The sequence below is a fragment of the Lithobates pipiens genome, unplaced genomic scaffold, assembly GCF_037356315.1.
Source record: "Lithobates pipiens isolate NorthernLeopardFrog02 unplaced genomic scaffold, aLitPip1_a1.2 Scaffold_16, whole genome shotgun sequence".
In the NCBI taxonomy this organism is placed as follows: Eukaryota; Metazoa; Chordata; class Amphibia; order Anura; family Ranidae; genus Lithobates; species Lithobates pipiens.
In genome coordinates this window covers 600,791,879-600,818,240 of record NW_027507748.1, presented here as the reverse complement: position 1 = coordinate 600,818,240, position 26,362 = coordinate 600,791,879, and the positions used below count along the sequence as shown (strand labels likewise).

Genomic DNA, 26,362 nt, shown 5'->3' with positions numbered 1-26,362 from the left:
AGTCGAGGTCCCGGATGGGCGAAAAGTCTTTTGAGCAAAAAACGAGGGCCCTTGCCTGTTGTGCGGCTCCTTAGTCTTCCTGGCCTGTGGGATCAAGATACTCTTCCCACCTGTGACATTCTTAATGTCACCCGACGAGGCTTTAAGAGCCGCTCACCAAGGAAGGGTAGATCCGTCAAGGCTTTTTTTTTTTATATATAGATGCCTGGTCCACAGACCATCATTTTAGCCAAATCAGGTGCCTCAGCACCACTGCTGACACGGAAGCCTTGGATAGCAGGGGAAGCGTATCCAGGGCCATGTCACAAAGGTACTTAAGGCCGTCCACTTACTGGTCTGCTAGTTCCACGCAGGCAGGATTAGCCTGCTGCTTCCCCAATTAATGGTGCAAAAGTGTTGCCCATTCAGTAAGTGTCTACGACACAAGTGCTGTGGCCAGTACTGGTCGTATTGCGGACCCCACAACCGTACACAAGGAATGGGTCACTGCCTTGGCCTTCCTGTCAGCAGTGTCCTTAACTGCAGGAGTCCCCTCTACCGGGATTGTGGTTACTATATTTAACCTGGATATAATGGAGGGTCCACAACCAAAGGAGGCAACCATTTTTTAAGGTAGCTCTCCTCAAAGGGGTACTTTTTGGACCGAAAAAGGTCCGTTGCGGTCTTCCACATTCTTTGTATCTGAACTTATCTAAATAAGTCAGATACGGAAACACCTTAGGTGTACGGGCTGGCTTACGGGACCCAAAAGGGACCACTACTTCAGCCGAGGGACCTGCTGTATCCTGAATTTTCAGGGCATCACGCACAGCTGTGATAAGTGCTCAAACTAGCGCTTTGTCTTGCATGGACCCGGACAGGGACTCATCCTCACTGTCCGGTCGGTCCTGGGCAGCGTCATCTGAAGCAACAGAGCAGGGGCCGCCAGCCTCAGGGGGGCTCGAGTCTGTGTCAGAGCTCACCCAGGAGGATGGGGGCAGGGGCCGCTTTTTACCACCTTTGCGCCCGCACACCGCCTCCACCCTGGAAAAGAAACTTTCATGGACCGCCGACAAATCGTCCAATGGCACTGCACTGTTCGCAGAGGAGCTGGTTGAAATTGCAGGGAGTTCTGAGGAAGAAAAAACAGTTTCTGAAGCAATGCTGACCCACCCCGTCTACCAACCTTGGGCACTTGGGACAAGTGAACAGTCCCACCCTCCTAGATGCTGCAGACTGAGGGGCCCCCAGCGCAGGACTCACCAACCTGACAGAGTTCTGTGCCGTTCAGCTACAACCATGCTGTTCTGAGCAGCGCTGAGCATAAAAAAACGTGACAAACAAAATAGCCGTCCTGTATAAAGGTTATAAACACCAAAAAAATGGTCCGACAATGCTTTCCACTGAGGCACACCAAATATGGCCGACAAACAACTGTACAGTGTGAAGAGACCGTGAAAATGGCGGCAGAGCAGCGATATGGTGATCAGCTCCAGACACCCAGTGGGGAGACCACGGACACCAAGGGACACAGCCACCAAGTGCAGCCCCCCCCCCATCCAAGGTGAGAACCCGCCAGGCTACAGGTACACACACCTCTCAGCAGCCCATCATGCAGCATCCCCCACAGGGGGATAGGGAGAGAAGAGAGGGAGGAGGGTACCCCCGAATCGATCTCCCAGGGAATGCCCAGCAGCTCCATCCCGTCAAGGCAGGGAGAGCTATACTTACCATCCGGACGAGCTGGGGACATCCCATTACAGACCCAGTACTGGGGTGGCTGCAGGCCATGGCACACACAGTGACAAAGACATTAGTAGTCCGGTCAAATGTGTGCCCCCCGGAGCGTTGCGCTCACCGGCAGCCCCTGGAGCATGTCGTGGCTGACCCAGTGCGTAGCTATGGTCTGCAAACGCTCAATGGCATGGCTGGGGAGACTGCAAGGATAAGGATATCCAGCCCGTCACCCAGCCGGCTGTTGATAGTAGATCATAGGATCCAAAAATCTGGCACAAAAGGCAAACTTCTGCAAAAAAAATCCCACGACCGATGTTCCCGCAGGGGTCCTAGGTCGATCTCCTTCACTAGGCAGAAAAAAACTGAGGTACTGAGCTGCAGGAAGCAGGTTGAGGGGATGTTACTGAAGGGACTGGGCGGAACTGTAAAGTTCTGCTTTTTCACATGTATAACATGTTCTGCCTAGTCCTCTCCTGAAGGTGGTGTAACAACCCTATGGTCAAGATTAATGGAGCTGTGTCAGTCAGTGAACAAAAAATACATTCTGCTGCTCCTGAGTATTACAATACCACATGTGTGACTTTTTCACAGCCTAGCCACATAGAGGCCCCAACATGCACGGAGTGCAATCACGTGTTTTAGGATCATTACATATCTAACTTGTTGACTACCTATTACACTTTTGAAGGTCCTGGAGAATCAGGACAATGACACGCGATACTGATGTGGCACTGATGACAGATGGCACCAATATGTGGTCTTAATGACACTGATAACAGGTTGCACTGTGGGCATGCGTTTGTGTGTGGGCACTGTGTATTCACACTCACGCTGCAGCCGGAGGTCGCTCTCCCTCCTCACGTGCGGTCTCTGTGTGAGGAAAGAGAGCCAGCGATGAGAGATGATCGCATATGTTTACATATGAGATCATCTTTCATTGGACACTCAAAATCGGGTGCTAAATGGCCACTGTGCTTGGCCATTTAGCACGATCTGTAATTGGCTGTGTCCAAGGGGCACGGGCAACACAGATTTCCCCCGATACATGCCTGCGGCCGCAGGCATTGAGGATGTTAACAGGAGGACGCCCTCCCATCAACTGAGCGACGCACTGTAGACATCTTTCATCTATAGCGCAGGCGCGAGGTGGTTTAAAAATACATATTTTGTACTTTCTGCTGTAATAGCCCCATTTTTTTTTATTTAAGATAATGTTTTCCTCAGTTTAGGCCGATATGTATTCTACATAGGTTTGGTAAAAAAAAAGAAAAAAAAAGGAAAAAAAAAAAAATCGCTAAAAGCTTATATTGATTGCTTTGCGTGAAAAAATAATCCCAATAATCGCTGAAAATATTGTTCTCAGTCACCACATCACAAATAGATTGTACAGAAAGAAGGCGAGAAACCCCCAATAAAAACGGGACTTTATAAGTGACTGAAAACACAAGTAACGGATATTACAATATTTTATTAAATACAAAAATGAAATATACATATAAAGCATTTAGAAAAATGCATCATCACAAACAGCACAATGATACATAAAATGGCTCAAGCACATGTCCACCCCGACGATCGTTTCAGGCAGATCCTGCCCTTCAGGTGATTTCTAGACCTTATCCAGAGCCCACTAATAAAAAAAACCAAATAATAATGTATTCATTTGCTTACTACTTATATTATTCAAATGTACATTAAACAGAATATATCATAGTCAGAAGCATGGAGAGACGTATACAAGGTTTTTTTACATTACCAATAAAATTTGAAACCCAGACAAGCTGGTATTCCTATGGCCCTGAACGCCAATGAACCCCAATAGGGGTCACACAAATGGTCCACCCCAACCTTCAGGAAAAGGCCAAAGGGATGTTCTTTAAAAAAAAAAAAAAAAAAAAAAACACAATTAATCTTATCCATCCATGTATATATACACATACACATGTACTCCCATATCCCTACCTCCATTTCCTCTTAAACACATCTACCCTTAAATGACCAAACAAATCCATATCAACCTATATCAACACATATAAACATACCAAAAACACACACAAGCATATCCACAAAAAACCCTACCTATACTCACTCTGACACACTCAAAACAACTCGCATACATATACACCCGTATTGCCCAAAAAAATAATTATAAATCTTTATATATACCTCAATTAGATATATGTCTCAAAATATCCCACAGATCAATCAATGTAGTCTGTAACTGTTCCCCCAATGGACAAAGCAGCTGCAGTGGTAGAAATGTATTCAACCGACTTAAAACAGCTAAAAAAGAAAATATAGATTCAGTGAAAATCCAAGGTGCTGTGTTGATCTATCAACACCCACATACCTACAAATTAAACTGCAAGCATATACCCGTGTGTATCCATACATGGAGAGCAGCTTAGTGAAAGATTGTAGGATTTCCCCAGCGTGGCATGCTGACAGCTGATCCGCTTAAATAGGGTGGAGAAGACATAACACCGCACCAGATATCCACAAGGGGGCGCGCGCACGCACACACACACACACCACAAAAAAAACGAGCGCATCACATCGCCACCAAAAACACCCTACAGCTGCGGTAAGTAGGAATGCACATACATATACATAAACATAAACATTCTCTGCTCAACATTTGATACCGTGCGCCGGGTATACAAAAAGCCCTCAGACGTGCTCACCAAACCACCATATAGCCAGCAACGTGTACAGATATACGCTAAATGCCAATAAATCTCACCTTTGCTTAAAAAGCCCCACATGTATAGAAATCAAAGTCTGGACATGAATCCAGACCACCAACACGTACCTTTTACATAGATTGAAGGAAAGGGAAAGAGTTAAATAGCAGTGAGAGGAATGGACACTTCAGGAACCCCCCGCACAGAGAGGCGCGGCAACCCAGCCCCCAAAGAAAAGCAAGGGAGCACGTCGACACATCACGTGCACAGACGCCATCTATGGCCCAATATGGATCAACACAGGGGCCGCCAATACCCAAAACACAGTGTGTATGGTACAAGGCCCCCTTCAGAACAGTCCAGGAATAACCCCTTAGTAACCATCTATCTCTTAGGTCATCAGCTTCCTTTTTAAAGGTCTCATCATGCGTACAATTCCAATGTAGCCGTAAATATTGGCTAAATGGAATTAATCTGATGAGCGGTGCCGGATGGGAGCTTTCGACATGCCGAATACTATTACATGCCGTCTCTTTACGATATAAAGCACTGGTTAAACTGCCATCGTCCTCCTTTGATATAGTTACATCAAGAAAGCTGATGTAGGAATAATCGTAAGTCATGGTGAACTTGAGATTCAAGTTCTAAAGAGCCAGCCCATACAATTAGAATATTGTCAATACAACGACTCCAACTCACAATTGTCTCTGTCAGAGGCTTCAACTCTTTGTCAGAAAGAAAGCATTGTTCCCACTTCCCCAGGTACAGATTGGTGTAGGATGGGGCACAACATGTCCCCATCGCTATGCCCTGCACCTGGAGGTAGTGGGAACCATCAAAAGGAAAACACATTCCGAGTAAGGATATACTCAAGAGCTGACAACAAAAACCCATCAAAAGGGACGAATCGTTCCATACAGCTGGGAGATTGTGCGTCTAATTACACTGATGCCCTGCTGGTGGGAGTAGATGTTGAAACTTTATATAGCTCCTTCCCCCACCAGCAGGGCATCGGTGTAATTAGACGCACAATCTCCCAGCTGTATGTAACGGGAGGGGATTGGAACAGAGTGTTGCTCCAACGCGAAACCAGATGGATAGTAAATTTAAAGGAGACATCGGCTCCTGGCCTTAATCATGTTTTCGCCCTTTCCTTGATGGTTTTACTTCAGGAGGGTGGGAGGAATGAGGCCTTCGACATGATTGGTGGATAGCGATTACTGGTGATAATTTTCAAAAATATATATATATTTTTTCTTCTTATGGTCTGTACTGGGTCTGTCTGATTCCATATGACTAATGTTTCTCCACACGGTGCATCCAGGAGCCGTGTACCATACACACTGTTTTGGCGGCCCCAGTGTTGGTCCATATAGGGCCACAGATGGCATTCCCTGAAGTGCCCATACCTCTCACCGCTGTTTAACTCTATACCTTTCCTTCAACCTATGTAAAAGGTATGTGTTAGTGGTCTGGATTCATGTCCAGACCTTGATTTCTATACATGTGGGACTTTTTAAGCAAAGGTGAGATTTTGTGGCATTTGGCATATATGTGTACGCGTTGCTGGCTATGGTGGTTTGGCGCGCACGTCTGAGGGCATTTTGTATACCCGGCGCACGGTATGGAATGTTGAACAAAGGATGTATATGTATGTGCGTTCCTACTTATCGCAGCTGTAGGGTGTTTTTGGTGGCGCTGTGATGCGCTAGTGTGTGTGCGTGCGTGCGTGTGTACTTGTGGATATCTGGTGCGGTTTTATGTCGCCGATTTAAGCCGGTCAGCTGAGATGTGGATCAGCTGTCAGCTTGCCACGCTGGGGAAATCCTACAATCTTTCACTAGGCTGCTCTCCACATGTATGGACACACACAGCTATATGCTTGCAGTTTAATTTGTAGGTATGTGGGTGTCTGGCTATTTGTTGATAGATCAACACAGCACCTTGGATTTTCACTGAATGTATATTTTCTTTTTTAGACGTTTTAAGTCGACTGAATACATTTCTACCACTGCAGCTGCTTTGTCCTTTGGGAACATTTACAGACTACATTGATTGGTGGGATATTTTGAAACATATCTAGTTGAGGTATATAGAAAGATTTAGAATTATTTAACTATTTTTTTTTTGGCCGTACGGGTGTTTCTATATGTATGCGAGTTGTTTTGAATGTGTAAGAGTGAGTATAGGTACAGGTAGGGTTTTTTGTGGATATGCTCATGTGTGTGTTTTTGGTGCGTTTATATGTGTTGATATGGATTTGTTTGGTCATGTAAGGGTAGATGTGTTTGTAAGAGGAGATAGAGATGGGGATATGGGAGTACATGTGTATGTATATATATGGATGGATAAGATTGTGTTTTTTTTTTTGTTTGTTTTTTTAGAACATCCATTTGGCCTTTTCCGGCAGGTTGGGTGGACCATTTGTGTGACCCCTGTTGGGGCTCATTGGCATTCAGGGCCATAGGAATACCAACTTGTCTGGGTCTCAAATCATCACGTTATCTGGAAAATCAAACTTTATTGGTAATGTAAAAAAACTTGTACAAGTCTCTCCATGCTTCTAACTATGCTATATTCTGTTAAATGTACATTTGAATAATGTAAGTAGTAAGCAAATTAACACATTAATATTTATATGTTTTATTAGTGGGCTCTGTACAAGGTCTAGAAATCCCCTAAAGGGCAGGATCTGCCTGAAATGATCGTCGGGTTGGACGTGTGCTTGAGCCATTTTATGTATCATATTGTGCTGTTTGTGATGCATTTTTCTAAATGTTTTATATGTATATTTAAAGACAATTTTTGTAATTAATAAAATATTGTAATAATATTCATTACTTGTGTTTTCAGTCACTTATAAAGTCCAGTTTTATTGGGGGTTTCTCTCCTTTCTGTACTAGCATAGAATAGAGGACAGATTTATGGCATTTTTATTATTTTCTTTATTTTTGACTAGTAATGGCGGCAATCTGCGATTTTTATTGAGACTGCGACATTAACCACTTCCCGATTGGCGCACGCCAATGTACGTCGGCAGAATGGCATAGGCAGGCATATTGGCGTACAGGTACGTCCAATTTTAAATGCCACCCTGCCATCGCGATTGCGCTAGTGCGCTCGCGTGCCGGTCGGGACCCCCGTGTGTCCGGTCGCGGGTCCAGCGGACTCGATCACCGCAGGCATGCCCGCAATTGCCTCACAGAGCGGCTGAACTGGGAGATGCCGTTGTAAACAGCATCTCCCCGTTCTGCCTAGCAACAAGTGACGCTGATCTCTGCTCCATGTGATTGGAACAGAGATGAGTGTTCACTAAAAGAAAGCCCAGACCCCACAGTTAGTAACACACCCCTAGAAACACTTAACCCCTACACTGCCACCCACTGGTTAACCCCTTCACTGCCAGTGTCATTCACACAGGAATCACTGCATTTGTATATCAGTGATTGCTGTATAAATGGCAATGGTCCCAAAAATGTATCAAAAATGGCCGATGTGTCCGCCATAATGTCGCAAGTCACAATAAAAATGGCTGATCGCCGCCATTACTAGGGAAAAAAAAATATTAATAAAAATGTCATAAAACTATCCCCTATTTTGTAAACGCTATAACGTTTGCGGAAACCAGACGCTTATTGCGATTTTCTTTACCAAAAATATGTAGAAGAATACATATCGGCCTAAATTGTGAAAGAACTTTGACCCATGATGACATCCATCATGGGGTACAGGACAGCAAATTGAGACATTTCAGCACATGGACAATTGGACATTACCCCACCTTATAAATAGACCTGATCTGGCGGCCATTTTACATTGTCTTTTGTGAGTGTAGGGAGAGGTTGCTGTGTGGCGCAGGGAAAGACTGTAGTGACACAAAATCGCTAGCTGTTAGGTCCACAAAAGTCATATTAAGGACTGGTATAGGTGTACAGTATATATGGTTCTGGTGTTCTGCTGCTGATTGCACTGCTGACTGATTCTGCAGCTGTCTTGTCAGTGTAGGGACAGGACGCTGTGTGGAGCGAGGACAGTCAGTTTAATCACTAGCTATTACTATTACTATTAGGTCCACAGAGGTAATTTTAAGGACTGGTATAGGTGTACAGTATATAGGGTTGTACACATAATATACTTTCTTTCAACTATAGAAAGCCTATTGTAGTTGACTGCTCAGCTGAGTGCTGACCGATTCTGCAGATGTCTTATCAGTGTAGTATAATATAATTTCTTTCAAATATAGAAAGCATATATAGTGCACTGCACTGCTGTGCTGCTGACCGATTCTGCAGCTGTCGTTTCTCACTGTAGGGAGGGACAGTTTGGTTTTTGGAGCAGGGACAGTCTACAATTCACTAGCTACTAGCTAGCTTCTATTAGGTCCACAAAGGTCCTTTTAAGGACTGGTATAGGTGTACTATTTGGTGTGCAGTATATAGGGGAAATACACATATAAAATACTTGCACATATAGAAAGCATAGTGCATTTCCACTGTGCAGCATTGTGACTGCTGAGTGGTTCTGCAGTGATACTACAAAGTGTGACAAATGCAATTTAAAAAAAAATTATTATAACTGGTGTGATAGACCAGTGGCCCCCAAAAATGACAGATTGAAGCGGGGTGTTATATACCTTCTTCCACATACATACTGCACTTCTCTAGAGACTTTTGTAACAGGGTCATTAAAAAAATGACAGGCAGGGGAAGAGGCAGGCCCTTCCGCAGGGGTGGTAGGGGTAGGGCAGGAGCAACAGGCTTGAGTCAAAGTGGCAAATTGCAGAAGGTGCGTGCGATTACGTCAAAGGACGCACCAGACTTGGTTAAGTGGCTCACTCAGCCTTACTCTACTGCACCCTCCTCATCCTCTTGATCTGCACCCTCTTCACTCTGCTGTGTGCACCCCCAAAGACACTACCACCACCACCATATAACTTCCGCTCGAGTCACAGGAATTATTTTCCGATCCATCACAAGACATTTCCAATGCGCAGCCATTCTTGGCATTGGATCAGGAAGAGGAGGTAGCAACAACCGCCACTCAGCAGTCTGACGACAGTACCCAGAACAGCCCAAGGAGGAGGTTGGTCCCTGCTGTTGCTGCCTGCTCCGAGATCTCCTCTTATAGCTGTGGGGAAGGTGACAGCGATGACGTGTCTAATGATGTCACGTGGGTGCCCACAAGAAAGGAGGAGTTCAGAGGGAGATATGGACCAGCAGATAGAGAGGAGAAGCAGGCGGAACTTAGACTGCACAGGAGGGACAAAGCAGACTGCTAATGTATCAGGAGTGAGGCATCAACCATGTACGGTCACATCTGGCACTCCCAGGACGCCGACACATGGCTCCGCAGTGTGGGCTTTTTTTTTTTTTTTTTAACGTGTCCGCTGCTGACAATAGTGTTGCCATCTGCAATCTTTGCAGTCAACGCATAAGTCGCAGTAAGCCCAACACTCACCTAGGGATGGCCGCCTTAAGAAGGCACATGAGCTGCCATCACCGAGCTCAGTGGGAGCAACGGAACACACAAAGCCACACTCCAGGCTGCCACCGTCCAGACTCATCTTATACTTCTCCTCACAATTGTCCTCCATTCCACCTTCCATCATGCCGTCCTCACGTTTTTCTGCAAAAAGGCAAGCTTCCGTGGGCCATATGTTCGAGCGTAAAAAAATTATGATACCGGATAACCCTCTTGCCCAACAGTTGACAGCTGGCTTGTCAAAACTGATAGCCCGCCAACTACTGCCATATAAACTGGTGGACTCGGGGGCCTTTCGAAAATTTGTGGCCATTGGAACACCACAATGGAAGGTCCCAGGAAGGAAGTATTTCTCACAGAAGGGCATCCCAGAGCTATATGGCCATGTTCAGCGACAAGTGAATGTATCTCTGGCACACAGTGTCAGTGCCAAGATACATCTGACCACAGACACCTGGTCTAGCAAACACAGGCAGGGAAGATATACAAAACTTTCACTGCCCACTGGGTGAACCTTCTGACAGCCGTCAATCATGTAACCCGTGGCACCCATGTAGATTTGGTTTTAACGCCAAGGATTGCATGCAGGCCTGCCTCCTTCTCCTACTCCATTCTCCTCCCTCCTCCTCCTCGGCTGACTCCTCCTTTTCCGCTGCTAGCGTCTCTTCTGCTGCGCCGCCCAAGATTGCCAGAACCTATTCAACATGCCAGGTGAGACATTGCCATGCTGTGCTGCATCTGTTGTGCCTGGAAGCCAAGAGCCACACTGGCCCTGCACTCCTTTCAGCTTTGCGTTCACAGGCAGATCAATGGCCAACACCGCTCAATTTGACAGTTGGTAAAGTGGTGTGTGACAACGGTGCCAATCTGCTTAGCGCACTGAAACAGGACAAAATTACGCACGTGCCATGCATGGCACACGTCTTAAACTTGGTCGTGCAGTGATTCATTGTCAAATACCCTGGGGTCCAGGACATCTAGCTGCAGGCAAGGAAAATCTCGGCCCATTTCAGAAGATCTTACAAGGCCACGGCTCGCCTTGCTGACATTCAGCGGCGACACAATCTGCCAGTCAAACGTCTTATTTGCGATTGCCCGATGCGATGGAACTCAACCTTCTATATGCTTGATAGGCTACTCCAGCAGAAACGTGCAGTTAACGACTACCTGTACGAACTCTGCGGCAGAATAGGTTCTGGGAGCTTGGTTTTTTTCACCGCGCCAGTGGCTGCTCATGCGTGACGCATGCAGACTTCTGCGGCCATTTGATGAGATCACCAAACTGGTCAGTCGCAGCCATGGCACCAGTGACATGGTACCTTATGCCTTCTTTATGGAGCGTGCATTGCGGCATGTCATTGATCAAGCCGTGGAGGAGCAGGAAGATGAGGAAGTCGCAATACTGGATGAATTCCCAGGGGGGCTACTCTATCTGAGACAAGTCAACAACAGGAGTCTGAAGAGGAGTCAGAGGAGGATGGTGCCAGGGCGGATGAGGAGGATCCCTGTTGTGCATGGATGGGGAGAGGAGAACGAGGAGGATGACATTATCCTGGATGATGAGCAGGAGCTAGGCCACCACACCGCTTCCAGTTTAGTGCGAATGGGGGCCTTCATGCTCCAGTGTTTTAACAGGGACCCCCCTATAAAAAGCATAAAAGGTCAATAACTAGTACTGGGTGGCAACGTACTTAGACCCCCGGTACAAACACAAAATGGCAGAAATGTTACCGTCACAGAGGGCTGTCAGAATGGAGAACTTCCAGGCCTTGCTTCGAGAAATGCTGCATTCTGCTTTTGCGTGCGCTGGCAGAGGAATTCCCACTCCCAGAGAAAGTTGCGGGTACCAATCCAACAGCGCCTGCAAGAAGAAGGCGGTTTGAAGATGTGTTGGTGACTTCTGATATGAGGTCATTCTTTGAGCCGACCCATCGGGTTAACGGCCGATGTGGACGCTCTGATGAGTGATGAACCCCTGGACTACTGGGTGGGCAGGCTTGACCTCTGGCCAGAGCTTGCCCAATTTGCAATGGAACTGTTGGCTTGCCCCCTCGTCCAGTGTTCTGTCCGAAAGGACGTTCATCGCAGCAGGGGGGATTGTGACCGATAAGCGCACTCGCCTAGCTCACAACAGTGTTGACTACCTCACATTTATAAAAATGAATGAGGCATGGATCTCGGAGGAATTCAACACATGTGACCAGTAGACCATGTATATGCATAACTATAAACGATTTAATCGAGCACACAGACCTTTTTTCTACCTTTGGCTCACTTTCTTGTACAAAAAAAGCAAACGTACTATATGCCCGTACCCTTCTGTTTGAAGAGGTTGAGCGGTATCATATTTTTGGGTCCTGCAGCGAGTTGCTGGTATCAGTGCTGGCCTGGTGGCAGTGCTCGCCCTCCATCACGGTGCTGGCCTGGTGGCAGTGCTCTCCCTCCATCACGGTGCTGGCCTGGTGGCAGTGCTCTCCCTCCATCACGGTGCTGGCCTGGTGGCAGTGCTCTCCCTCCATCATGGTGCTGGTGGCAGTGCTCTCCCTCCATCACGGTGCTGGTGGCAGTGCTCTCCATCACGGTGCGGGTGGTAGTGCTCTCCATCACGGTGCGGGTGGTAGTGCTCTCTATGAATGAATGAAATACTTGTATAGCTCTCGAACTGAATCGCCTCTAGGTGCTGGTGACGGTGCTCAGTCTCCATCGCGGTGCTGGTTTCAGACAGTGAGGGAGATAGCAGCAGAGAAGCCAATCAGCAGGCAGTGTCAGCACCATGGTTGACGATCAGCACTGGACTGGCACCTCCGGACCACCGCAGTGGAGCCCTGCATAGGTGGGGGTAAGGGCCGGGCAGAGGGAGGGGGTCAGGGGCTCAAGCACAGGATGGAACACAGACACAGGACTGCGCTGCCCTGACTGTGGCACTGATCATCTTCTGCATCCCCTTCATAGCCTGCCCTGACCTTGCCTCTCCTCCATGGCCTTCATGCGCTCCTGAGTTGTCAAAATTTCACAGATAAAAAAAAAAAAAAAAAGCTTGTTGTTGTCGATCCCAGATTCACTTAAAGAGGAGAGCCGGTTTTAAAAAAATAATATAAAAATTTAAAAAAGTCAGCAGCTGCAAACACTGTAGCTGCTGACTTTTAATAAGCACACTTACCTGTCCAGGGCGCCCACGATGTCGGCCGCCCGAGGCTGACCGGTCCCCTCGGCTCTCGGGTCCTGGCGCCGCCATTTTGGCTAAGGGGAACAGGCAATGGAGCCTTCACTGATGCTTCACTGTCCGTTTCCTACTGCGCATGTGAATGGGGCACGCTGTGTTCTGGGACACACAGTTCCCAGAACACAGCGCGACCCATTACCCTGAAGATGCCGCACGGAGGAGAGAAGACAGAAGATCACTGCGGAGGAGGAAGAGGCAGATTAGGACGATTAGGACGATGTGCCTAGCAACAGGCATTTCTGGTCAGTTAAAAAAAAAAATCTCTTCATTTTTTTTTTTTTTTCAGATTTTTTTCTAAATTTTAATGTATTTTTTTTTTCAGGGTGGCCCTCCACTTTAATACTTTTGTTATGTCAGTGTCCATGTTGTGGGACTGTGTGTGCACAGCTAGTAAGTATTTTGTGGCTGAAAATATGACCTGGAGGTTTTTAAGGTTCGCCTGCCATTAAAGTTAATGGGGTCCGCCGCGAACTTTGCGGTTCGCAAACTTCTGCCCGCGTTCGCGTTACGTCCCGTCGGAAGTTCGTCCATCACTAGTCATTGCAACCGTCGGCCATGAGAATTGGGCACCCCGCTGTGCTGCATGCGCGTGTCTTCTATCCCGCTTAAAGGGACCAACATATAGCTACGACGGTTTGCAGGATCATGCCGACCTGCCTCAGTATGGCGGCAGCTGGACTGCAAGTGGTTAAAAAGCTGAGGGTTTACAACCACTTTAATGTAACCACTTGTCAACCATGCCTGTTTATAAACATATCTTAGCAGACAAGAGCTTATATCTGCTGGGACTCAAGTGGTTAATAAGCGGATATGTGAATGAAACCGTATTTGATGCACCAAATCAACAAATCCGAATATGCTTAATAAGATTAAATTGACAAGGCATTTAACACAAAAAAAAAACCCTCACCTTGCTTCTAGAGCAGTATAAAGTTTCTGAAACTCTTCATCGATCTGTCTTGACACACATTCCTCAAAAACCTTATTTCTAGCTTTAATATTTCCCACCATCTAATCAGTAAAAGGAAAAAAAAAATTAGCTATCAACTTAATTGCAAAGACTAGAAAAAAAACAGCAAAATGTTACCTTAGCCAGTGTTATACCCCCTTGATGGCAGAGGCCATTTACCGCAAACAATCTTACAGTCTATGCAGTGGCGTAACTAGAACCCTCAGGGCTACGATGCAAGAAACCATGTTGGTTGGTTGGTTGGTTGGTTGGTTGGTTGGTTGGGCCCCCCCCCCCCCACCTCTGGACCAAAGCTCCTTTCTCCTAGCCCGATGGTGGAACACCAGAGCCTGGTCCCAAGTGGGTGGCTGTATATAAAAAGGAACCGATTTCTCCATTTCCCCCTGCTTCTCCTCCTCTCCCTCCCACAGGCATTCAGCAGCTGCAGGAGGAAAATGGAGGGATTGGTTACTCTATGTCGGTGTTTCACAATCTTTTTCTAGTCAGGACACCCTTGAAGTATTCCCCTAGATTAATGGGGCTACACTGCAACCCCCCTGAAACTATGTGCATTGCATGCAGTTGCAGCATAGTGATGATGCATTTAAGGGGTTAAAACAGGTGGTCAGTAGGCAACATTGCCTCTCTACCTGCTGTCAAATGCCTCTGAAAAAGCAATCTGAGCATGGATTGCTTTTCGGAGGAACAGCATTTTACATAAGATGTGCATACATACATGTAAACACACATATATAAACAAACACATATACTATATACAGTGTGACAGTACAGTTCCCTGTCCTAGTAATTGTTGAACAGGGTTCTCAAATAGGTAGGTTGAGGGGCTCCAGGGGTATTTAATGTGGAGGAAACTGTTTTATCAGTTTCCTCCAAAGTTTGTAAAATCCACTTGGGGACCTGGAGCCCAGAGATTCCATAGCGTTATGGGTGGGATGGAATCTCCAATCCTGAGACCGGGTTTTTGGAACAGCCAGGAGTCTGGCTGGTTGATTGAGCAGGTGGGTCCTGGGCTTATAGCAGAGTTAGGGCCGGTTCACACAGGGGGCGATGCGAGGCGACACCGACTTGCCTCGCCGCGACCTGCCGCGACCTCAGCGGCGACTTGCAAATGACTTCTGTATAGAAGTCAATGCAAGTCGCCCCGAGGTCGCCCAAAAGTAGTACAGGAACCTTTTTTCTGAGTCGGAGCGACTCGAGTCGCTCCTCTCAGAACGGTTCCATTGTACAGAACGGGGGCGACTTGTCAGATCGCGGCACGGCAAGTCGTGTCGCCTCGTGTCGCCCCCTGTGTGAACCGGCCCTTAGGGTTCTGGGCTCCACCCAGAGACACAAGAGCTCTCCAGGAGTCCAGCGAGTGCAGGTGTGCACTAGTGAAAGCCAGAGACCCAAGTCTGAGGATCAGGGCAGTGAGGGGCTGCTTTCTAGATAGATGCTGTGTGCATATAAGGAGACAGATGAGAGCCTGAAGTGGAAGGCCTGAGCAGCAAGAAAGCTGAAAATAGGTGCAGTAGTTGGCCATATAACAGGGTTCCCGTACAAGAGGGCTGAAGTGTAAAGCCTAGGTGGCAGTACTGCTGAAGAGAGCCAGGTGGCTTGGCAATTTTCATGTATTGTTTTTGGAAACCCCTATGTGGGCAACCAAGTGCATGTATGAACTTTATTTTGTTCCTTTTAATAAAGTGGGCTACCATGGCCTTAAACTAAAGTTCCTGTTCGCTGTGAACTGAAAAGGCATCTACCACCGAGTTAAACATCCCCCAATGTCACTATACACACATACATTATAATATACAGTACAGACCAAAAGTTTGGACACACCTTCTCATTCAAAGAGTTTTCTTTATTTTCATGACTATGAAAATTGTAGATTCACACTGAAGGCATCAAAACTATGAATTAACACATGTGGAATTATTTACTGAACAAAAAAGTGTGAAACAACTGAAAATATGTCTTATATTCTAGGGTCTTCAAAGTAGCCACCTTTAGCTTTGATTACGGCTCCGCACACTCTTGGCATTCTGTTGATGACCTTCAAGAGGTAGTCACCTGAAATGGCTTTCCAACAGTCTTGAAGGAGTTCCCAGAGATGCTTAGCACTTGTTGGCCCTTTTGCCTTCACTCTGTAGTCCAGCTCACCCCAAACCATCTCGATTGGATTCAGGTCCGGTGACAGGAGGCCAGGTCATCTGGCGCAGCACCCCATCACTCTCCTTCTTGGTTAAATAGCCCTTACACAGCCTGGAGGTGTGTTTGGGGTCATTGTCCTGTTGAAAAATAAATGATGGTCCAACTAAACACAAACTGGATGGAATAGCATGCTGCTGCAAGATGCTGTGGTAGCCATGCTGGCTCAGTATGCCTTCAATTTTGAATAAATCCCCAACAGTGTCACCAGCAAAGCACCCCCACACCATCACACCTCCTCCATGCTTCACGGTGGGAACCAGGCATGTAGAGTCCATCCGTTCACCTCTTCTGCGTCGCACAAAGACACGCTGGTTGGAACCAAAGATCTCAAACTTGGACTCATCAGACCAAAGCACAGATTTCCACTGGTATAATGTCCATTCCTTGTGTTCTTTAGCCCAAACAAGTCTCTTTTGCTTGTTGCCTGTCCTCAGCAGTGGTTTCCTAGCAGCTATTTTACCATGAAGGCCTGATTCACACAGTCTCCTCTTAACAGTTGTTCTAGAGATGTGTCTGCTGCTAGAACTCTGTGTGGCATTGAACTATTCTCTAATCTGAGCTGCTGTTAACCTGCGATTTCTGAGGCAGGTGACTCGGATGAACTTATCGTCTGCAGCAGAGGTGACTCTTGGTCTTCCTTTCCTGGGTCGGTCCTCATGTGAGCCAGTTTCTTTGTAGTGCTTAATGGTTTTTGCCACTGCACTTGGGTACACTTTCAAAGTTTTCCCAATTGTTCGGACTGACTGACCTTCATTTCTTAAAGTAATGATGGCCACTCGTTTTTCTTTACTTAGCTGCTTTTTTCTTGCCATAATACAAATTCTAACAGTCTATTCAGTAGGACTATCAGCTGTGTACTGTATCCACCTCCTGCACAACACAACTGATGGTCCCAACCCCATTTATAAGGCTTGAAATCCCACTTATAAAACCTGACAGGGCACACCTGTGAAGTGAAAACCATTTCAGATGACTACCTCTTGAAGCTCATCAACAGAATGCCAAGAGTGTGCGGAGCCGTAATCAAAGCAAAAGGTGGCTACTTTGAAGAACCGAGAATATAAGACATATTTTCAGTTTCACACTTTTTTGTAATATAATTCCACATGTGTTAATTCATAGTTTTGATGCCTTCAGTGTGAATCTACAATTTTCATAATCATGAAAATAAAGAAAACTCTTTGAATGAGAAGGTGTGTCCAAACTTTTGGTCTGTACTGTATGTATATGTATATATATATATATATATATATATATATATATATATATATATATATATATATATATATATAGTGTGTGTATATATATATATATATATATATATATATTATAATGTGTGTGTGTGTGTATATATATATATATTATAATGTGTGTATGTATATATTTTTTATAGTGTGTTTGTGTATATATAATGGTGTGTGTGTATATATATATATATATATATATATATATATATATATATATATATATATATATATATATATATATATATATATATATATATATTATAGTGTGTGTGTGTGTGTGTGTATATACATATATACACACGTGTGTGTGTGTGTGTGTGTGTGTGTGTGTATATATATATATACACACACACACACACACACACACATACCAAAAATAGATGTAGTGTTATTCTTTCTATTCTGCTTTTTTTACTGTATTCTATTCTGCGATGTTTTATCAGATTTGCTTTTCAGTTATGTGATTTTTTTGTACTTTACTGTGTTTATTGTTAGCCATTTTTTGTTTTCAGGTACACTATTCAGTTGCAGCGCGGATTTATCTTGACAGCAACAGCATTTGCTCTCACGATACATAAAGCCATGACTCTAGCACTGTAGGAGGCGATTTCACCATCACAGTTAAAAAATGGTGCCCATCATTAGAAGTGGGTGGATGAAGGGAGGTATTCTAATGGTGGATATAAACAGCACCATTGGGAAATTGGGAAAGCATTTTATCACACCGATCTTGGTGTGGCCAGATGCTTTGAGGGCAGAGGAGAGCTCTAGGGTCTAATAGACCCCGTTTGTTTTTTTCAAAAAGAGTACCTGTCACTATTGATGATATGGGGGAAATTTACATTCCCTGAGATAAAATAAAATGAAAGGAACAGTTTAAAAAATAAATAACGCAAAAGAAAAATTTTTTTTTTTTTACAAAAATAAAAAAAAAATTTAAAAAAAAAAAAAGCACCCCTGCCCCCCCCCCCCTTTTAATCTCACGCAAAGGCGAACACAAGCGTCGGCCTAGCGTCATATGTAAACAGCAATTGCACCATGCATGTGAGGTATCACGCGAAGGTCAAATCGAGGGCAGTAACTCTGTAAATCTAAAGTGGTAGCCTGTAAAGGCTTTTAAATAGGTATGTAGTTTGTGGACGCAGTGCGTTTGTGCGCAATTTTAAGGCATGCTGTGTTTGGTATCCACGTACTCGGCTTAAGATCTTTTATTTCAAACATTTGGGCAAAATAGTGTGTTTTAGTTCATTAAAATTTAAAAAAAAAGTGTGTTTTCCCCAAAAAAAGTTTTAAAAAAAAAAAATCGCTGTGCAAATACTGTATGAAAAAAAAAATGCAACACCCACCATTTTAATATGTAGGGTCTTTGCTTTAAAAAATATATAATGTTTGGGGTATCAAAGGAATTTTCTTGCAAAATAAAAAAAAAATTGTCAGAAAGGGCTGTCTTCAAGTGGTTAGAAGAGTGGGTGATACGTCACATAAGCTTCTAAATGTTGTGCATAAAATGCCAGGACAGTACAAACCCACCCCAAAAGACCCCATTTTGGAAAGTAGAAACCCCAAGCTAATTTACTTCAAGTCCATGTAATATTTTATACACAAGACTTTTTTTTTTTTTTTTTTTTTTGCACAGACTTGTCACTAAATGATATATTGCTCAAACATGCCATGGGCACATGTGGAATTACACCTCAAAATACATTCTGCTGCTTCTCCTGAGTACAGGGCTATCACATATGTGTGAGACTTTTTGGGAGCCTAGCCGTGTACAGGATTTCTCAGCAATTAGTTTGGAGTGTCTACTTTCCAAAATTGGGCCATATGGGGATGTTTTGTGCCATCTGGGCATTTTATGGCCTTCAAAACTGTGAAAGGTTGTGAGGCGTGAAATCAAACATTTACGGCCTTAGAAAGCCTGAAGGCAGAGCTTGGTTTTCTGGGTCCCGTACGCGCCTGGGCTCCCAAAAAGTCCCACACATGTGGTATCGCCATACTCAGGAGAAATAGCGGAATGCATTTTGAGGTGGAATTCCACATATAACTATGGCATGTGTGAGCAATATCATTTAGTGACAACTTTTTGTAAAAAACTTTTCTTTTTGTAATTTTTCAATCACTTTGGGGGGGGGGGGGGGGGGGGGGACATGCTTCTCAGCAATTTCCTTAGGGTGTCCAATTTCCAAAATGGGGTCATTTAGGGACGGTTTGTACTGCCCTGCCATTTAAGCACCTCAAGAAATGAAATCGTAGTCAAACTAAAAGCTGTGTAATTTCCAGAAAATGTACCCTAGTTTGTAGACGCATTAACTTTAGCACAAACTTTTTTTTTACCAAAGACATGTGGCTGAATACATTTTGGCCTAAATGTATTACTAAAATTGAGTTTATTAGATTTTTCTTATAAGAAAAAGTAGAAAATATATATATTTTTTTTCAAAATTTTCAGTCTTTTCCCGTTTATATCACAAAAAAATAAAAATCGCAGAGGCAATCAAATACCATAAAAAGAAAGGACGCCAATTTTGTTTGGGTACAACATTGTATGACCACGCAATTACCAGTTAAAGCAGCGCCAAATTGTAAAACGTCCTCTGGTCTTTGGGCAGCCAAATGGTCCGGGGCTGAAGTGGTTAAAATGACATCTGAGTTACTGTTCTGCAAGGCTTTGTTTTGCTTTTTGGGAAGTAATATAGATACCCACAACATGCATGCCAACACATACAGATTCTGTATGTGGAGGAATATTTCATATCTGGCTAGATCGGGGGTTTGACGAATGACCTAGTATACCTAAAAGGACATAGGCATGTTATCCTGCCACAAAAGATACAAAGACTTGTATCACAACATCTTTAAAAAGGCTGTGTACCTGCATGGCACGGTTTAGCTGAGAATAACTTTTATTTGCCATCGCCAATGCATCATCAATCCTAATGGTCAGATCATCCTGTAAAATAGAAGAATTAATAGGACAATTAAAATAGTTACTTTAAATAAGCAGAAAAAATGGAATTACGTACCGGTAATGTCCTTTTCCAGGAGTCTTTCAGGACAGCCACCTTAGAGAGACACCGGCTCCTCCCCTCTGAGGAAACACCGCCTTCAATTTCATAATTTAAGCCTCCTCCTCCCTTCGTTCCTCAGTTCTTCCAGAGTACCTCCGGCCAAACTGGGGAGACACAAGAACACGTCAAACAAATAAACTTTTTAAGTCTTACCTGACGATCTCATGTAATGAGTTCCCGATGATCTGCAACAATTTGGGTGGGAACCGGTGCTGTCCTGAAAGACTCCTGGAAAAGGACATTACCGGTACGTAATTCCATTTTTCCCCAATCGTCTTTCAGGACAGCCACCTTAGAGAGGATAAGCGAGTATATTACCTTAGGGTGGGACTACTGCCTGTAGCACCTTCCGACCAAAGGCTTGGTCTTTGGCTGACAGAAGATCCAGTCTATAGTGTCTCACAAACGTAGAAAAACTGGACCACGTTGCAGCTCTACAGATCTGTTCCGGAGACGCACCAGCCCACTCTGCCTGAGAAGTTGCCACGGCCCTGGTTGAGTGTGCTCTAATGCCAGCTGGAGGATCTAATCCCCCTGCCACGTATGCCTGCCCAATGGCTAACCTTAACCATCTAGCTATGGTACGTCTAGAGGCTTTGGAACCCTTCCTGGCCCCTGAAAATAAAACAAAAAGTGAATCTGTCTTTCTGAACTGACTTGTGCAGTCTAAATAATAAAGAACACATCTTCTAACATCTAGTCTGTGAAACATGTGTTCCTGTTCTCTAACTGGATTTGAACAAAATGTAGGTAGCACAATCTCCTGCATCCTGTGGAAACTAGAAGCTACCTTAGGCAAAAAGGCCGGATCTATCTTCAACACCAGACGATCTGGAAAAGCCTGAAAAAAGGGAGCCCTGACAGAAAGGGCTTCGAGTTCACTTACTCTTCTTGCTGTAGTGATCGCCACCAAAAACACCGTTTTGAGAGTGATCAGCTTTAATGAGCAAGATTCTAACGGCTCAAAAGGTTCCCCTGTGAGAACCTGTAAAACTAAAGAAAGATCCCAAACCGGGAAGGGGGAGCTTGAAGCTGGTCTTTGCCTACCTAGGGCCCTGAAGAACCTTACGACCCAAGGATCTGACGCTAGATGTTTCTCTAAAAACACGCTCAAAGCGGAAACCTGAGCTTTTAGTGTTCCAAGCGCTAACCCCTTATCCGCCCCTGCCTGTAGGAACTCTAGAACGGCTATAGGGCTATGCACGTTGAAGGAACCCTCTGAACACCAGCTGTTAAACCGTTTCCATACCTTTAAGTAAATGGACTGGGTTTCCTTTTTCCTACAGTTTAGAAGAGTGGCTACCAACCGGTCTGAGAAGCCCTTGGCTTTTAGCAATTCTTCCTCAGAAGCCACGCTGCCAGGTTCCATCGTCCTACCTGAGGGCAGAACACCGGACCTTGAGACAGGAGATCCTCCTGCACTGGGAGAATCCAGGGGGGTTCTACAGACAGGCCCTTCAAGATCGAGAACCACGGCCTCCTGGGCCAGTGAGGTGCAATTAGAATGAGGGTAGTATTCTCCACTTGAAATTTCCTTAATACTGCTGGAATGAGCACTGGAGGGGGGAAAGCATAGCACCTGGAGAAACCCCAACTCTGTGCTAGTGCGTCCACCGCCAATGCCCCGTCCCCCCTGTTTATGGAGAAGAACGTTGCTACCTTCGCATTTTCCCTTGCGGCAAAGAGATCTATTGCAGGAATCCCCCATCTCCGGGTGATCATTTCGAATATTTCCTGCTTGAGAACCCAATTGCCTTCTCTCAGAGTTCTCCTGCTGAGAAAATCTGCCACCTGATTTTGTTCTCCCTTCAAGTGGATTGCTGAAAGGGACAGGATATTTGCTTCGGCCCATCTGAGGATGGCTTCCGCTAGGGCCCATAAGGACTTGCTCCTGGTGCCCCCCTGTCTGTTGATGTAAGCTACCACCGAGGAGTTGTCCGACCTTACCCTTACTTGATTCCCCCGGAGCTCCTTCTGAAAGGTTCTGAGAGCTAGATCTACTGCCCTCAGCTCCCTCCAATTCGAGGATCTCCTCGAGTCCTTCTTTTCCCAAATACCCTGTATTAATTGGGAGTCTAGGTGCGCCCCCCAACCTGAGCTGCTTGCATCGGTCGTGACCACCCTGGAGGTTGGCATGACCCACTCTAGACCTTGGGACAAATTTGCTCCCTTCCTCCACCACCAGAGGGACCTCTTTACCTGATCTGGAATCGAAACCAGAGAATCCAAAGATTCCTGGCTGTGATCCCAAACCTTCAGCACAAATAATTGTAGAGGGCGGTAATGTAACCCTGCCCACTGAACCGCTGGAAGAGCGGATGTCAGCAACCCTAGCGCTGACATGATCTTCCTTATGGAGATCTGGTGGTTGCCCTGAAGACACAACAGAGCCCTGTCTATCTTTTGAATTTTTTCCAAAGGAAGAAAGACCCTTTGTACTGTTGAGTCCAACTCGTACCCTAGAAAAGTGACCCTCTGGGAAGGGATTAAGTTGGATTTCTCCAGGTTCAGGAGCCAACCCAGGCTTACTAACAGGTTTCTTGTGACCTGTAAATCCTGAATTAATTGTGCTGGGGAAGGGGCAAACAAAAGGAGATCGTCGAGATATGCGATCACCGAGATTCCCCTGAGACGCAGAAATGCCAGAACTTCTGCCATTACTTTGGTGAAGATTCGGGGGGAAGAGGATAGTCCAAAAGGAAGCGCTCTGAACTGAAGGTGTAGTACTTCCATTGGAGTTCTCACTGCCAGTCTGAGAAAACGCTGGTGGGACTCTGCGATTGGAATATGCAGGTATGCATCTTTCAGATCTATTGATGCCATGAAGCAGTTCGGAGGTAGGAGTGCTTTTACTGAGTAAACCGAATCCATCCGAAACCTTCTGTAGGTAACTGAGACATTCAGGGGCTTCAGGTTCAGGATGAGCCTGAACTTTCCCGAAGGCTTGCGAATCACGAAGACGTGAGAGTAGAAGCCTTTGCTTGTCTCTCCTACTGGAACCCGTACTACCACCTCCTGTTCTTCCAACTCCTGAAGAGAGGAAAGAAGGGCAGATGATTTTTCTGCGCATTTTGGCAGCTCGGTGACAAGGAACCTCAGAGGAGGGAGTTCCGAAAACTCCAAATGGTAACCTCCTCTGACGATCCCCAAGACAAACTGATTGGAGGAAATCATTTCCCACTGTGGGAGGAAGGCCCCCAATCTTCCTCCCACCGTGACCCTGTCACTGAGATTTTTTGGGCTGTTCAGGAGGGCGAAAAATTGCTCCCCCGGGGCCCTTGCTTTTGGGTCCCCAACTTTTCTTCTGCTGAACCGTACGGGGTGGTACAACCCTTTTCTGGGGACGAGTCTTTCTTTTGGCTTGTTCCCCAATTTTCCTTTTAACAGGAAAGGCCTTTCTTTTGTCTGCTGTGCGATCTAGCACCGCTTCAAGGCCTGGTCCAAACAGTAGATCTCCTGTAAAGGGGATTCCACAAAGTTTAAGTTTGGATGCATTGTCTCCAGGCCAGGTCTTCAACCATAAGGCTCTCCTGGCAGAGTTGGTCAGGGCCAAGGACCTTGCCGACATCCTCACGGATTCCGCCGAAGCGTCCGCTATGTAGGCTATCCCTTTAAGAAGCATGGGAAAGGAGGATAGAATAGTCTCCTTTGCTGTCCCTGCTTCAATGTGTGCGCTAATCTGGGTGAGCCAATACTCCATGTTGCGGGCCACCACCGTGGTTGCCATGGCTGGCTTAAGATTTCCCTGTGACGAATCCCAGGCCTTCTTAAGCAGGTAATCCATCCTTCGATCCATAGGGTTAGACAGTACCCCCATATCCTCAAAGGATAGATCAGTGTGTCTGGACACCTGGGAAAAAGCAGCGTCTAGTCTGGGAGATTTATTCCAGACGAGAGTCTCTTCCTCCGAAAAAGGAAACCTACGTCTTAATGCCCCAGAAAAGAAAGGTTTCCTTTCGGGATCCCGCCATTCCTTCTTGATGGTATCGATCAAGACGTCATGCACTGGGAACACCCGCTTCTTTTGTTCCCCCATGCCCTTGTACATCCGATCATGGAGTGACAATGTCTTAGTTTCTTCTTGAATACCTAAAGTGGTATGAATCGCTCCCAAGAGCTCATCCACATCCTCCAGGGAAAGCTTATACCGCGAGATTCTGCTGGATTCCCCATCCAGCATCTCTGCGTCAGACTCCCCCTGGGAGTCTGAAACGACACTGTCAATTTCCTCCTCAGCTTCCTCCCTGGGACCCTCTGAATTCTCTCCCCTTGCAGGAGGAACATCCACAGGACTGGATGGTACACTCTGCTGCGCTGGTGTAGGAGTGCTCGGAGGCTGGGGCCACTGAAAACTGGAAAAAAAGTTTTGGAAGGACTGAAAGGTACCAGAGAGTTCCTTCATAGAAGCTACCAGATCTGCACCCTGCTCTACTGCCTGTTCCTTAAGTAAATCCTCAATACATTGTTTGCAAATAGCTTTAGACCAAGAGTCTCCCATAGACGTTCTACACGAAGGGCACTTCTTCTTAGAACCATGGGGGGACTTGCTCGTGGCTTTCTGAAAGACACAAAATACAGGAAGGGGCAGCATGAGCCTAAAAAACAGCAACACCAGCGCTACATAGAGGACCACCGGGAGTGCCCCCCCTAGGATCAACCATCACCAGGATCCCAGACACACTACCCTTCCCCCCGACCACCAAGGAGGAACACCAGTGGAGCTACTGGATACAAGTAAGGGAACACCTCCCCAGGTTTCCTCTTACCTTCGAGTGGCTGGTGCTATTATCTCCAGGAGTTTTTGAAGCCTCTGCCTCGGACATTCTCCCGTTGAGGAAGCGTGGTACGAATGCGCCTCTAACAGCTACCTGTGCAACTGTGAAAAGAGAGGCTGCACCAGCCGAACGCTAGGTTCCCTTTCACGTGCCGCGTCCGGAACCGGAAGACGCGGATCGAACGAAGGGGTCCGCCCCCACCGGAACTGACGTCGCCCGCCTACCGGTCCAGCTTCCAGCTCCCAGCCGGCTGCGTACACAGGGGGGCCCTGGACGCCTTCGTTCAGCACCCCACTGGGCGAAACGCAAGGATGAACCTCTCCAAAGACTTCCTGCTTTCCCCAAGCGAAGATTGGAGTGCGTGTAAAGGTCAGTCGAGTATTCAGCTTCCCCAGCCGACTGGACTGTTTGTTCCGTTGAAACCCCCGCGGGTGAACGAACGGACGTCCCCATAAACTTCCCGCTTTCCCCAAGCGGAGTTTAGGGTATATGGACAGTACGAACACTTCAGCTCCCCGCTGATAGGACTGTCCTGGTCCGACCGATGAACGGTCGGATAGCCGAGCGGGGCCAGGGCTCCGCTCGGATGGCTTCAGTTTCACCAACCGAATCTAGCCTTAAGGTTCCTTGGCGATGTCTCCCCGCCGGAGGAAACACCATAACTGAGGAACGAAGGGAGGAGGAGGCTTAAATTATGAAATTGAAGGCGGTGTTTCCTCAGAGGGGAGGAGCCGGTGTCTCTCTAAGGTGGCTGTCCTGAAAGACGATTGGGGAAATTAGGTTTATTATAAAATCATTTTGTAGGGTAAAATAGTACAAAAGGGATCTTTAGGTTAATAAAAATACCTCCTGCTAACCTATTAAATGACCAGCAACATATAAAAAAAAAAAAAAAAAAAAAAAAAAAAACGGTAACCACCACCCCTTGACTGCATAATAAACTATAATGTTGCCACATTTATATGTGAAATCACTATATTCAAAATTTTGCAATTGTGCATTTTTTTT

The 26,362-nt window shown here is 45.9% G+C and overlaps 1 protein-coding gene across 3 annotated transcripts in view; it reads right to left on the bottom strand.

The window, feature by feature from the left end:
* RNF17 (ring finger protein 17) overlaps positions 1–26,362 on the bottom strand; it is an 881,806-nt gene that overhangs the window by 691,141 nt on the left and 164,303 nt on the right. For all 3 annotated transcript variants that reach the window (XM_077483977.1, XM_077483979.1, XM_077483978.1), the window contains exons 6-7: positions 20,384–20,461; positions 14,015–14,115 (exon numbers count right to left, since the gene is read on the bottom strand). In XM_077483977.1, the coding sequence (XP_077340103.1) occupies positions 14,015–14,115; positions 20,384–20,461 (179 nt within the window). The remainder of the gene's footprint in view (positions 1–14,014; positions 14,116–20,383; positions 20,462–26,362) is intronic.